The sequence below is a fragment of the Phascolarctos cinereus genome, unplaced genomic scaffold (genome assembly GCF_003287225.1).
Source record: "Phascolarctos cinereus isolate Bilbo 61053 unplaced genomic scaffold, phaCin_HiC Scaffold_4;HRSCAF=312, whole genome shotgun sequence".
NCBI lineage: Eukaryota > Metazoa > Chordata > Mammalia > Diprotodontia > Phascolarctidae > Phascolarctos > Phascolarctos cinereus.
Genome location: NW_027555847.1, coordinates 142,121,371 through 142,135,411, shown reverse-complemented (window position 1 = coordinate 142,135,411; position 14,041 = coordinate 142,121,371). Strand labels below are relative to the sequence as shown.

The following is a 14,041-nucleotide window of genomic DNA, read 5'->3' as shown; positions in this document are numbered from 1 at the left end:
AATACATTTAAGGACAAAATATGAGATAGTTCTGTGTAGGAATGGATTTGTGTAATCAGTGTTCTCTTCAACAAGACTTTAAGTCCATTGACAAAACTACAATCTTTGTCATCTTTGAATCTCCCTTTGCTACCCAATACCAACACCATAGCTTTGCATAGTATTCTGCATAGGCATGGAAACCAGAACTGTGGTTTAATTGATCTAAGGAACTCCCAGATGAGAAAATGTATTCTATCAATGCAGAACAGCACCTTCTCTGTAACTTAGTCTCAGAGAATTTCCTAGAGCTCTGAGTAGTGAAATGAGTTGTCCATGGTCACAAAGGCAGTATCTATCAGACATGAGACTTGAACTCTTGTCTTCCTGAATCTCTCTCTCTCTCTCTCTCTCTCTCTCTTCTCTCTCTCTCTCTCTCTCTCTCTCTCTCTCTCTCTCTCTCTCTCTCTCCATTATATTGTGAGACTTCTGACAGCATAACAAATATTTAGCTGATTTAATTAAACTCAACTGGACTATGTTGTTGTCTAGGCTGAGGATTCAAACATAACTGTGTTTGAAATAGCATGATGTAATAAGTTCCATGTAATTGGGCCTTGGGGGCACTTGTTCATGAAGTATCAGAAAGTTTTCACTCTGTATATATCCAAGTTAGAACTTTAAATTGCTTCAGGGACAAAGTAATCCCTAAGAATAGTGAGAGATTTAAATTGCCTTCTAGAGTCTGTGGCTGATTCTTTAGAGATTTGGGGGCCCTCCACTATGGGATCAGTGATTCTAGTTGTGTTCCTTGGTCAAAGAAAATTGAGACAACTCTTAAAAGATACAGATTAATCTACATTTTTCCCATGCTCCCCATTCTGGAGCCATCTGTGCCCTCCAATAATTACACATTTGGAATATCTATGACAACACATGGGGCCTTTGAAATTATGTGCAGCAACACTTTCAACTACAATTCAAATAAGACTATGCAATTCTGAAGCAACATAGCTCTCCATTAGGACCAACTTTTTGGAAACCCATCATCCCACTGAGGAACTTCCTAAAATAGGAGTGAACAATGCCATCTGCAGTGTGGTGAACTCTAAGAGTAAAGATAACCTCCCACATAGAGGTAAATTGCTGTGAAAACTAAACATTAAATGACCACTCATTCCTTAGGGTTTAGCAGCAAAAGATCTTTATGCATGATAATGCATTTTCCTTAATGTTATTTTCACTGACAAAACCACTGTTTCTGATGTTGAACCATTTAAAGAACCAAGGACTCTGATGGTAAGAACTTTATTTTCCAGGTTTTTGGCAACTATAGCTATTGATGGGTCAGGGAAAATAGCACCTGTAGAGGCAGTTGCCGGCAAGTTAATTCCCTATATAAAGGCTGCAGGGGCTAGGCTTCAAGCAGAAACAGTGGTCTTCAGGTGTTGTTATTACTGGTACTCCTTGACTCAGGGTCCTGGACTGTTTCTAACTAAGTCTGAGTAGAGATAGTGGCCTGGGCAGTGGTGTGGCATGCTTGCCACACACCTCCCGATATCTCACTCAGGTTGCCTGAGGTGTTAACTTTAAAAGAATTAAAGGAGTTCAATGAGGTAGTGTGGCATAGAGAATAAAGAACTGGACTTAGGATCAAGAAGAATTTGGTTCAAATCCTGCCTCAGAATCTTATTAACTGTTACCCTCAGTAAATCATTTAACTTCTCAACTTCAGTTTCCTCATCTGTAAAATGAACATCTTAAGAGCACCTAATTCATAGGGTTGTTCTAAGAATCAAATGTGGTCATATGTGTAAAATACATTGAAAACCTCAAAGCACTTTGTAAACATTACCTATTATTACAAAAGAAAGAAACATCTGAAAAGATAAAGGAATTCTCGCATCATAAGGATGGAGGATGGAGAAACTGACACAGAAGGGAAAGGGAAGGACTATAGGACTCTTGAAGCTATGTATTAAATGTGTCCTTTTCCAAAGAGAATGGAGCTAAATTCACTGAGGAGGAAGTAGCTGCTTGTCCTCCAACAAATTATGCTGTAGATTCACAGGTGCCTTCAAGTGAAAGACAATCCAATAATAGTCAAAGGAAGAAATGTGTAATGATTGCTAGCGAGTCCTGGTTAAGGGCTGCTGAGGTGTCTTTTTGTTTATTTGTCCATAACAAGAGAGGGTGACTGTCTTTATAACTCATATATCTAGCCTCTCCAAAATTGGCAAACCTGATGAATATGCCCACTTTAGAGGATTCATGTATTTACAAATGATGCTGCCAGAAAGAATCTAGAAAGTATCGTCAGCAAAATCTTGCATTGGGGTTCAAAAAAATAAACATCACAAATACAGGATGGTGAGTGTGTTTGCCATCCTGCATTTGTGATGTTGCTATACATAGCATTTTGTCTGAAAAAAATATCTATATGAATTAACAGTGTAATACAGAAACCAAAAAACTAATAATATCAAGGCTTTATTAACTGAGGCATAGTATCCAGATCAAAGGAAGTGATAGTCACATTGGATTCTGCCCTTGTCACAATCTATCTAGGCTATTGTGTTCATTTGTTGGATGTTACATGGGAGTGATTGAAAAGTATGGCAGTTCATGGAAGGAGACCCTCCCAACCTGTGTCTGTCAGACAATATTGAGTATCTGCTAGGTCGTAATGCTGATCCCTGATTCAGTACTTGAGAGACTATAACAACTATGGGAGTATATATTTATGTATGTATGCGTGTGTGTGTATATACATATATATATATATATATATATATATATAATATATATATATATATATATATATATATATATATATATATATATATATATATATGTATACACACACACACATACATACAATGAAACTAGTGAGTGTGGATATCTGACAGAGTTCTTACCCATGCCTATTCCCCAGTACTCTGTGCATAGTAAATGTTTATACCCAATGAAGCATTAAATTGCCAAGAGCAGAAGTGTTTGAGGAAGGGGTTTAATTAGAGAGAGATGTCCCTGACACAGGAAATAATACAGAATCAAATGAAATAAACATTTAGTAAGAGCCTACAATGCGTTGAGCACTTGCTAGTCACTAAGAGATATACACAGAGTAAGTAAGTCATGGTCCCTAATCTTAAGGATTTACACTCCAATAAAGGGATATAAAACATGAAAAATGAATATAAAATGATACTTGATAAGTTCAGAAGATACATGCAAAGCCAGAGTCAAAATATGTGAAGGTCATTCACAAAGAGATGTGTGGCAAGATTTGAAGAGGAGACCCAAAACTCAGTACTAAGTTCTAAAGCTGGGAATAGAGAAATATAAAGTGGAGCTGATGGGTTCTAGTCAACAAAAAATAGGTCCACAGGGAAGCTAATCAGGATTGGGGGTAAGATTAGAGCTGTGACTAGAGTCATGAATCTGCTGCAACACTTCATAGGACTGGTATTCCAGGCAGTGGCCCTCCCAAATAATAAGGTAATAGAATATTTCAAAATCATAGAATACATTAGACTTGATCTTTCTAGCCCTGAATTATGCATATCTCTATGGAGACAAGGATAGCAAAGGAACCACTTAGTCAAAGAAAGGATTATCCCAACATTCTTTGAGGATGATATTGAAAACTTGGTGAATTTAAAGGAGTCTTGGAGGGAGAGCTAAATTAGACAGAAAAATCTCTAGACAGTGGCATCAAACTAAAAGAGAAATGGGGATCACCAAGCAGTACATAAGAATCCCTGTGGGCTGCCATATTGACTTGGTTTTCAAATGTAATGTTATCTATGTTTTGTTGTATTTTTATTTATTTTGTTAAATATCTCCTAACTATGTTGTAATCTTGTTTGGGCCACCTTTGAGAATGCTGTGGGCTCCCACATATTGGACACCTCAGATGTATAGTACTAATGACTGAGCTTCACTGAGGGGTTCCCAATAGGATTGTGCTTTTTTCAGACAGTCTGACCTTACCCTTCTCAGAAAGCAGGGACAAAAGGCCAACTGATATGTACTGGACTTATCTGGCCTGCTTGAACTACTAAATCAGAGCAGTGGGTACTGCAAAGATAATCATAGCTAGTAGCATGATGAGGTTTAACGTAGTGTCATAACTGGAGGTGAAAGGAAGTGTGTTTAATCAAAGAACAAGGAATATTGTAGGTGAACTCAGAAAGAGATGAGGGTAAACCAGTTATTCAAGGTTAGTAATGGACTTTTCCTAGGGCTTTATAGTCTACAGTATTGGGGTAGGAGGTGAGTCAGTGAAGAGGTACACAGGACAATATATGATATGTTGTCCTCCATGCTTTCTATTCATCCCTAGATAAATTCTTTGCCATCTACGCTAACTGAAGCTGTGGCCATGAAAGCAAGTTATGTTACATTAACCAAGCCACTGAAACTGCTTAGCTATCTCATACCATCAGATATCAAAGGTAAAATAACCAGACCAGGGGCGGGGAACTTTTTCATGTTAGAAATTCAGCTGTAATCAAATAAGGCCACATTCAAGAAACTTCAGACATACTTTAAAAGGTACATTATTTTGTAAAAATCTAGCTACAGTGTACTTAATAATTTCCAAAAATGAAAACTATTTGTTAATTTGAAAGTTAACTGAGGCCTTAAGGCTGCAGGTTCCCCACCCTTGAACTAGACCATCAACAGCCCTAACAGCTGATACATGGACTGTGGTACTATGCACCTATTCATGGTGCTGATGTGTCAAACTTAGCAGCATTTGACATCTAACCTTAGCAGAAAGATGTTAACAGCCTCAAGGCACAGCTGTTACCAATAACAATACTTCAGATGCTGTACATGTCTGTAAACCAGGGGTGCATGTCAAATTTTGTAAGAAATACCAATAGAAACACTATCACCATTAATTATAATTTATCTTACTTCCCTTCAATTAGCTGAAGATTTCCTTCAAGTGTAATGTTCAAGAGTGTTATTCAGAACTATGTCTTTGTAGAATATGCTTTATCAAACCTTCATGACTCTGCATTGCCTAGTGGTCATATTCTTCATTCAGGGAGTTAAGAGAGGTTTTTTTTTTAATGTGTGTGTCTGGCTCCTAGCTAAAGCAATTTTCAGTCCTGGCTTCCTTGAGTTCAAGAGAATTGGCTTTCTTTATACAGACCCACTCTGTGGGTTAGAAGAAATGGCTTAATGAAGGTTTTGAAAAGTTTATATCTAGTCAATCAATAAACCTTTTCTTTTATTAAGCACCCACTATATGCTGTACATTGTGGTAAATGCTAGGGGTTCAAAGAACTAGTAAGGTTTATAGCCAATTAAGAGGCAGTACACACACATACACACAGCTTAGTGACGGAAGATACAGCATGAATATACGTATGTACATACATATGTGTGTGTGTATATGTGTGTATACATACACACACACACGCATATATATATATATATATATACATATATATATATATGTATATATATATATATATGTATATATATATATATATATATATATACATATAAAGGTTGGAAGGAACCTTGAACATGATCAAGTCCAACCCCCTCATTTTACATAGGAGCAAACTGAGACCCAGAGAAGGCAAGTGACTTGCCCCAGGGTCATCAAAGGAGTAAAATAATGAAACCCCTATCACCAATCACCATGAAAATCTTGTGATATAAGCAAGATACAAAGTGTTTTCCTTGGGAAAAGTTTGAAGTTTTGTCTCAGTTATGGGGATACAGTTTCCCAAGCATGTGTTTTGGGATGAATAGTCATCAGTCTAGGTCCACTGAATCAGAATGGAATCATTTGCTACTTGGAAAGAGAGGCCCCATTAAAGGTATTTCCAGTTAACAGATTTAGGAGAAGGCCTAGTTGACAGAGCTCTAACTGACAAATACAAATGTAGAAAGAAAATAGTAATTGGCACGCTTTAAGGACACTGTGAAACTTTGCTAGGATTCCATTGAATTGTTTGATAAGAGAATATGATAAGGATAATAAGATGAAGAACCAAGAATGTGGGCATAGATCTATGGGAAACAGATAAATGTGTGTATGGAGTCTGTGATAAGATTTGGAGCTAAAAAGAACTTTATAGACCATCTAGTCTAAGCTCTCCTATTTCGTAGGTGAGAAAATTGGGCCTGAGGCTGCTGAATGAACAAGAAAAGATTCTAGAAAAATGACTACTGGGATTTTTAAATAATTTACCCACTAGAATTCAGCCTGGTATAGTTTCTAGATCTGTTTGGAGGAATTTTGCTCCCTCTTTTTTCTCTTAAAACATCCTGAGAAGTTTTCCTGTTTAGTGGAAAGCTGGATATCTGACAGAATGGCAATAGCCAGAATAATAGGTCTGTGGGGAAATACCATAAATGACACTACAGGGTAACAGGTAGGTTGCAGATACTTGCCTATGAAATGGTCCTTAGATTGGAAACTCACAGACTTCACATTAACACCCATGCTATCCCACATATACCCATAGCCACATTCCCGGTTCTTTATCCTATTTCCCTGGTCATACTCCACCACTCTCCAACTAACAATTCAATGGAATCCAGAAAAGTTTAGTAAGTGATACCTGTTATTTTATTTTTAGCCTCATGTTGCCCTCACAGTAATACTACTGGAAAAAAATAGATTCCTACAGCAGAAGATTGTTGTATCAGGCACAGAGCCTAAGATCTCTGTGTATCCCAGGGAATGAGTAATGTCCAGATAAAGTCAGAGAATTATATAATATGAAAGTTAGCTCAGGTACTATGTAGCCTAATAAATACTTAGGAAAGAATCTACTCTATAGCATCCTTAGCAAGTGGTCACTCAGTTTCCACTTGTAGACTATCACTGAAGGTTAATCTACGATCATCTGAAGCATTTTATCCCATTTAGGTATAGCCCTAATTGCTAAGATTTTTTCCTGGTAGTGGGTAAAAACTGCCTCTCTTTAACTTCCATCCATTAATCCTAGTTCTGCCCTTTGGGGTCAGGACCAAACAATATTTCTTTCATATAGCAATCCTCCAAATGTTTCAAGATATCCACCATTTCCCACCTAAGCCTTTTCTCCACAGTAAGCACTCAAATAACCTTCAGCTGACTATCGTGATGGTTATGAGCATCCTCACTACTTGGAGATATTCCTGGTGCTAAAAGTATATGAAAAGAGACTCATATTCTGGATTATTGTACTGAAGCCTATGTGGCCCCCATAGGTTCCTTCAAGACCAATGGGAGAAACTTTGGATCACATGGAGCTGCCTCAGACCTTGAAAAAATGACATATTCCTAATACAAGAAGGAGACTAGCCTAACTAGTGAATATTGGGAAGGAGTAAAAAGTAAAAAGATAGGTAGGGGATAACTTTGTCATGGAGGTCTTGAGAACCAAGTAGAGATGTGTAGATGGGATATAGTAGAAAATTAGAGAATCATAAGTTTTTGAGCAAGAGGTAATGGTGATGATAGTATTTAAAGCTGAGAAGTTTAGAAATGGTATATAGGAAGGACTAGAGGAGGAAGAAAATTAAGTCAGGGGGCCTGGCTAGGAAGCTATTGCTATAGTCCAATCAATACTATTTCATTTGAAGCTATCAAGATCCGATGTGTCGGGGGAGGTGAGGGAATGTGTTGTTGTTGTTTATCCTTTGTTTTCAAAGAGGACCAATGACATCATGGGTGATGTCTTGATTTGCACATGAATTGGATTGGAGTGAGGTGGGAGTCCTATCTTTAATATGTGCTACAAATGGAGAAAGATACCATTAAAAGACAATTTCATATTTCAAAAGAAAAAGAAAAAAATGACATACATGAAGTTTTTAGAAGCCCTCAAACCATTCAGAGACAGATGAAGGGCCACAGGCATTTTGATGAAGAGATTCTGTCAGTGATGCAGACTTCTGAAAATCAACTTCATCTGCACTTCCCCTAGTATATAGAAGATGGTTGACATTATTTTGGTCCTAAATACCAAGAGCCACAACATGTGGCTTCCTGTCTAGTATTAAAACCAACTAAAATAAAAGTAGAAATTCTAGAAATGGAAACTTCACCTCTCATATTCATAGGGACACTCCTCAAATGTTTTGCTTGCCTTATCATTGAAGTATTAGTTACACACACACACACACACACACACACACACACACATACTGCTTGTTAAGCTCAACTACATCCCCAGGGGAAACAACTTCTCTCCTCTTTCAGGCATATTCAACCAGTTTCTGATCAATTTCTTTACAAGAAGTAAAGAAATCTTTTAAATTCTAAGGGTGTGGCAATGCAACTACCCTTTTCCACCATGGCCAAATTTAACTCCTTTTCAAAATGGAATCATCTGAGCTATTTAATACACTTAGCATTAAAGGTATGAAGTAGAACTCACTGAAATATTGGGCCACTGGTTCATGAAATTATTACCCTTCAAAGTTATAATGTCATCTTGGCTGAGTGTGCAGCATTTCCTTCTGGAAGACAGAGGTATCCATTAGTAAATACAAGTCAAGGACATATTGTTAGAAGTTGAGAAGCCAGAATCAATCAGGCAAGCAATCAACAAACATTTATTAGGAGATAAATGTCTTCCATCCACTGCGCTAGGAACAAGGGGCACAAATACAAAAAAGGAACTTATACCTGATCTCAAAGAGTTTATATTTTACTGGAGACGGGAAAATAAATTAGATTCACAAATAAATAAGAGTAAGCCTATGCAAAGGCTTAGGATGAGATTCATCCTTTTTTCTAAATGTAGAGGTAAAGACATAGACAAGTACAAAGAGACAAGAGACAACAAATGTGAGGTATGATCTTTGGGCAGATATTGTTTGCCCTCTTTCGTTTTTTCTATTACCTTATTATCTGTGGGGTAAAGGTTGCTTTAGGCTCTGAAATGTTCATTGTAGCAAAAAGTTGAGAAGATTATGCATGACCCCTCCCCCTAAACTGAGCAAGGATAAAAGTTGTCAGGGCATTTCCACACACATCTTCAAGAAAATTGGATTAATATATTCAGTTTTATCTTAATTGTAAAAAGGGGGGGTACAAAACTGAGCTTTTCCTACAAATTGTTAAAATTTACCAATTCTTTTGTTTCATGCAAAAATAACACATGCACACTTGGCAACGAAAGCACTGTGATTGTCTCATCCTAGTATAGCTAGGTAAGAATTTGAAAATTAGAAATACGAATCAGATTTTTTTCTGCTTTGAATATAAGCATGAAAAGTTTTAGAGTGGAAGGATATGTTACAAAGTACCACCCCAACACCTTAACCTAATTCTTATATAACAATACACAGTATAGTTGTCATGGTCTCTAATGTCTAATGTCAATGAGTAAAACTTAAGTAAACCTATTTCTTTTTCAAAAATTTTTTACAAATATGATAAATTTCAGCCCAAATAGTTTAATTTTTTGTGTGTTCATTTCTTTTAACAGAAGCTAGGTGTATGTAATCACCAGAAACCCTAAAGTAATTATGGATGTACAAAAAAAATGGGACCCGTTTTTAAGAATCTCCCTGTTTAGTTATCCTTAGGAATATGGTAATTATCAATAAATATCTATTTACATCGCTGCCTTCTAACTACTCGTAATGGATCTCCTCCAAAGAGGAGGATGTCTTAAGAAAGGGGCAACAATATATTATTCTGTTTGATTGGGGAGGTGGCATCCTGATGCTTGTGAAGAAGCTAGGTGGTACAATAGATAAAGCACTGAATCTCAGATTAAGAGGACCTGAGTCCAAATCTTGCCTTAGACACTTGCTAGCTGTGTCATCTAAATCTAAAATGGGAGGAAACCCTGTCATCCACCCCCTAATTCTAATAAAATCTGGCATAGAGTTTGAAATATAAAAAGAGTAATTTGGGCTCCAACCTCAAGTTGAGCCAAAGAATAGGCTATGCAGACTGCAGCAAATGAGGACTAAACAAGGAGTATTGGAAAGGACAGAAAGATTTTCTGGCCATCACTACTCTTCTTCTTTCTCTGGTGCCTTTATTAAAGAAAGGAGCTATACTCATGTTCTCTGCTTGGAAAATAAATGTCCCATCAGGAGACTGGAGTGCCATGTGTCAAGGTATACAAAAAGAGACTGGGACAAGTACTGTTGGGACCTTATTCCATTCAATTTGTAGGAATATTTACATAGCTGTATGTTTATGGTTGTTATAAATCATTATAATGTCAACTAGAAATAGCTGTTTCAATATATTTTATGTTTATATTACACCAGAAATGTCTGCAAAAGTTTCTGTGTTTGCAAATATTCCCTAAATATTTCTCAGGCTCACTCTCTCTTGCCAGCTAATTCTTATGTTTAAATGAATGATTATGCAACCTACACCCACCCACATCAACTGCTGCTTGAAAACTCCCAAGAATCCTGGCTCTGGAGAGTTAATTATAGTTTGTAATCTGGAATAGATAGATAGATAGATAGATAGATAGATAGATAGATAGATAGATAGATATACACATATACATACATATATATAATATATATATTACATTTAAAGTCAGAGTGAATACACTAGTCTAGAGAAAAGACCCCTGTGCAAAATTTGTCTTGGAAGTTGGAAAATTTAAATGTATCCACTAAAGACATGATTTCCAAAGGCACGAATCATTTTAATTTCCTGTGGTGTGATAAATTTGGTGTCTTGTCTTCTTATCTGAAATCTTGTGGGTAGAAAATGGAGAATAAATGGAAAGACACCACAAGATCCCTATGACTATATTTCTTCTTCATGGCTTTGCTGGCTATGCCATTTTTTATTTTGTTTTCTTTCTGTTGTGCCTTTCCATGTACATGGTAATACTGCTGGGCAATAGTTTTCTCATTACAATGAGCATCCTGGACTCTTGCCTCCACAACCCCATGTGCTTCTTCCTTAGGAATCTCTCCTTCCCAGACATCTGCCATACATCTGCTTCAGCTCCTTTGTTACTTAGGAACTTCTTTTCAAGGCAAAAAGTCTGTTTCCTTCATTGGATTTAGACGACAAATGTTCTTTGCCATGGGGTCTATAGATAAAAATGGTGACCCCACTGTTAGGGCCTTGCCCAATTAATTATTCTTGGCTGCATGGTAATCTCCAATTAATTTTCCCTTGACAAATCATCATCTTCTAGCTATTTGTAATGTAGGGAGGAGTGGGAGAAGATACAGTAACAAAACAGTCAACCATGCAGAGAAAAAGAAAGCAGCTGCCCTGGATCATAAGACAGGACAAAGAAGCAGCTTTCTGTTGCTAATAGGGTAGAATATCTTTGCATTAAAACTAACTTTCTTATTAAAAAGGACTGATTTCCTCCCCACAATATCTTGAAATGAAAAAGATGTGATTTTTCCTGAAACCCACAGGAGGAGATGAGGAAAAGGATATAGAGGTTCTAGACCAATGTGACAAGACTAAAAACAATGGAAGGACATACAGACACATATCATTTCCACTCTTCTGTCTTATCTGGTGTCACTTTTAGAGGAAATACCTCTGCTCTTTGGCTCATAGATCAGCTAAAAAAAATTTACTTTCCTATCTTGATCACCAACAGACTAAAAGAACTCCTGTCAAGATATATACAACAAGGTTTAGAAGAATTCTTGATTTACAAGTTAATTTCTTTCTTTTTGCAGAAATATTTGTGCTAGCTACATCTTTAAGGATTTTTTTCTAAATAACAGTCTCAATTTATAGAAGGTATTTTCTATTTATGTGGCTCTAGAAATCTTGCCAAAATTTCATGTGCTTAAAACTATTTATTAAATTTCTCACTCCCTCTGCATTTTCTTCCTGTTGTCCTTGGAGGGGAATGCCTATTAATTGAGAGGGGGCTCAGGCTAGCTTAAATTCCTATCAGCTACTGTTTTTAGAATACTGAGAGTTGTCTGCTAAGACAGGGAAGTGAATGACACACTTAGATCTCCTATCAAAGTAGGTTGGCACAAGGTTAATGACAAACGGGTTTCTGAGCACATTGGACTGGAGCTAGGATACCAGTGCAAAATCTGTCTAGACAACCTGGCATTGTAAAATGACTACCTTTCCAGGAGTGTACTGAAGCCAGTTCATATCACCTCAATGGTTGTCAGATTTTCAGTGTAAACAATTACACCCTGGAAATTAGCAAGTGACATAAATCAGGCCTTGCATTATTATTTTATTGATTTCTAGACTAAATAAAGTCATAGAGAAAATGGTAAACAATACAGATCAAGCTTTAAAGTATGTCATGTCTTTTCTGAGAGCCATTTGTTAGATTTTTGCCTAGAACTAGTTATCCCAGAATATAATTTTTAAAACAAAGGTGGGGCAGCTAGGTGGCTCAGTGGATAGAGCACTGGCCCTGAGTCAGGAGGACCACAGTTCAAATCCAGTCTCAGACATTTGACACACACTGGCTGTGTGACTCTGGGCAAGTCACTTAACCCCAATTGCCACGCCCAAGAAATGTGACATTTCAAAATCACTTCAGTAAGATAAATTTTGTGCTTGTCTTACAGGTGGACAAAAGCAACTGAATGGAAAATCCAAATCAGACTTTGGTGACCATGTTTTTTCTCCACGGTCTTGCTGCCTACCCCAACTTTCATTTTATTTTCTTTCTGTTGTGCCTTATCATGTACATTGTAATCCTGCTGGGCAACAGTTTCCTCATTACAATCAGTATCCTGGACACCCACCTCTATACTCCTATGTACTTCTTCCTCAGTAACCTCTCCTTCCTAGACATCTGCTACATAACTTCTTCTATTCCTATGATACTTGTGAACTTTGCTACAGGGCAAAAATCCATGTCTTTTGTGGGTTGTGGAGCACAAATGTTCTTCTCCCTTGGCCTGGGGTCCACAAAGCATGTGCTCCTAACTGTAATGGCATATGATCAGTACGTGGCCATTTGTAAGCCCCTGGGGTACCTCATCATCGTGAACAAGGGGCTTTCTGTGAAGCTGGTGACCAGTTGCTGGATGGCAGGTGGGTTGACTTCAGTGATACAAACCACCCTAACTATGCGGTTGTCATTTTGTGGGAATGTCATTGATTATCTCACATGTGAGATACTGGCTGTGTTGAAATTGGCCTGTGAAGATATTTCCCTCAATATGATTATTACATCACTTTTAAATATCATTATAATAATTATTCCAGTGCTGTTTGTATTCATCTCCTACTTTTTCATCCTCTTTACCATCCTAAGAATCAATTCTGCTGAGGGAAGAAAAAAAGCCTTTTCTACCTGCTCAGCCCACCTGACTGTAGTGATCATATTTTATGGGACCATTCTCTTCATGTACATGAAGCCCAAGTCCAAAGACTCCCATGCATCAGATAAGCTGATTGCTCTCCTCTATGCTGTGGTCATTCCCATGCTGAATCCCATCATTTGCAGTCTGAGAAACAAGGATATAAAAGCAGCTGTGAAAAAGCTGAGCAAAAATATGTTCTCACAGAAAACATGAGATGCTGTAGCCATCAGTTATATAAGAAGAAAAAATAATAAACTGCATACATTCAGAATCAATTTGTCAAACCCTGATTTTCTCCCTTCCCAATTGAAAAACCTTATCAAAAACACCTATGGTAATGCATAGACATAGAGGGGACTAGAATGAAAGACACTCAATAAAGTACAATACGGTATGCTTTTCCTAGTTGGAAAGATAAAAGATGTAGGATCCAAATAAGGGGAACCCTGATGGCAGAAGCAGGAACAAAAGTAGGAAAATATGAGCTTGATGTCAGTAAAAACTTCTTAACATTTAGATTTGTCCCAAAATGAAATAGATTGCCTTGGGAAGTAATGGGTGCACCAAATTGAAGACCTCCAAGGAAAGCTTCACATTTACAAAGCTTCACGTATAATCTTGCATAACACTAATTTTATGGATTAGTATCAATCCCTCACATATATTGAATACCAGACTTTCATCAGAAAAATTTAGTACAAAGATTTTTCTTTAGCTAACTGAATCCCTTCTAATTCAAAAGAGATAAAACGGACAATTTTTATTATATAACACTGAAAAATTCTATTCC

At 37.1% G+C, this 14,041-nt stretch overlaps 1 protein-coding gene across 1 annotated transcript; it reads left to right on the top strand.

The window, feature by feature from the left end:
• Positions 1-12,525: 12,525 nt before the first annotated feature.
• On the top strand, positions 12,526-13,464 carry LOC110214616 (olfactory receptor 13D1-like). The gene has a single exon (XM_020995619.1). The coding sequence runs from the start codon at positions 12,526-12,528 to the stop codon at positions 13,462-13,464; it is 939 nt and encodes a 312-aa protein (XP_020851278.1).
• The last annotated feature ends 577 nt before the right edge of the window (positions 13,465-14,041 follow it).

What these genes read in the sequence shown, in the direction of transcription:
- LOC110214616 (XM_020995619.1), top strand. Translation starts at nt 12,526, where the DNA reads ATGGAAAATCCAAATCAGACTTTGGTGACCATGTTTTTTCTCCACGGT.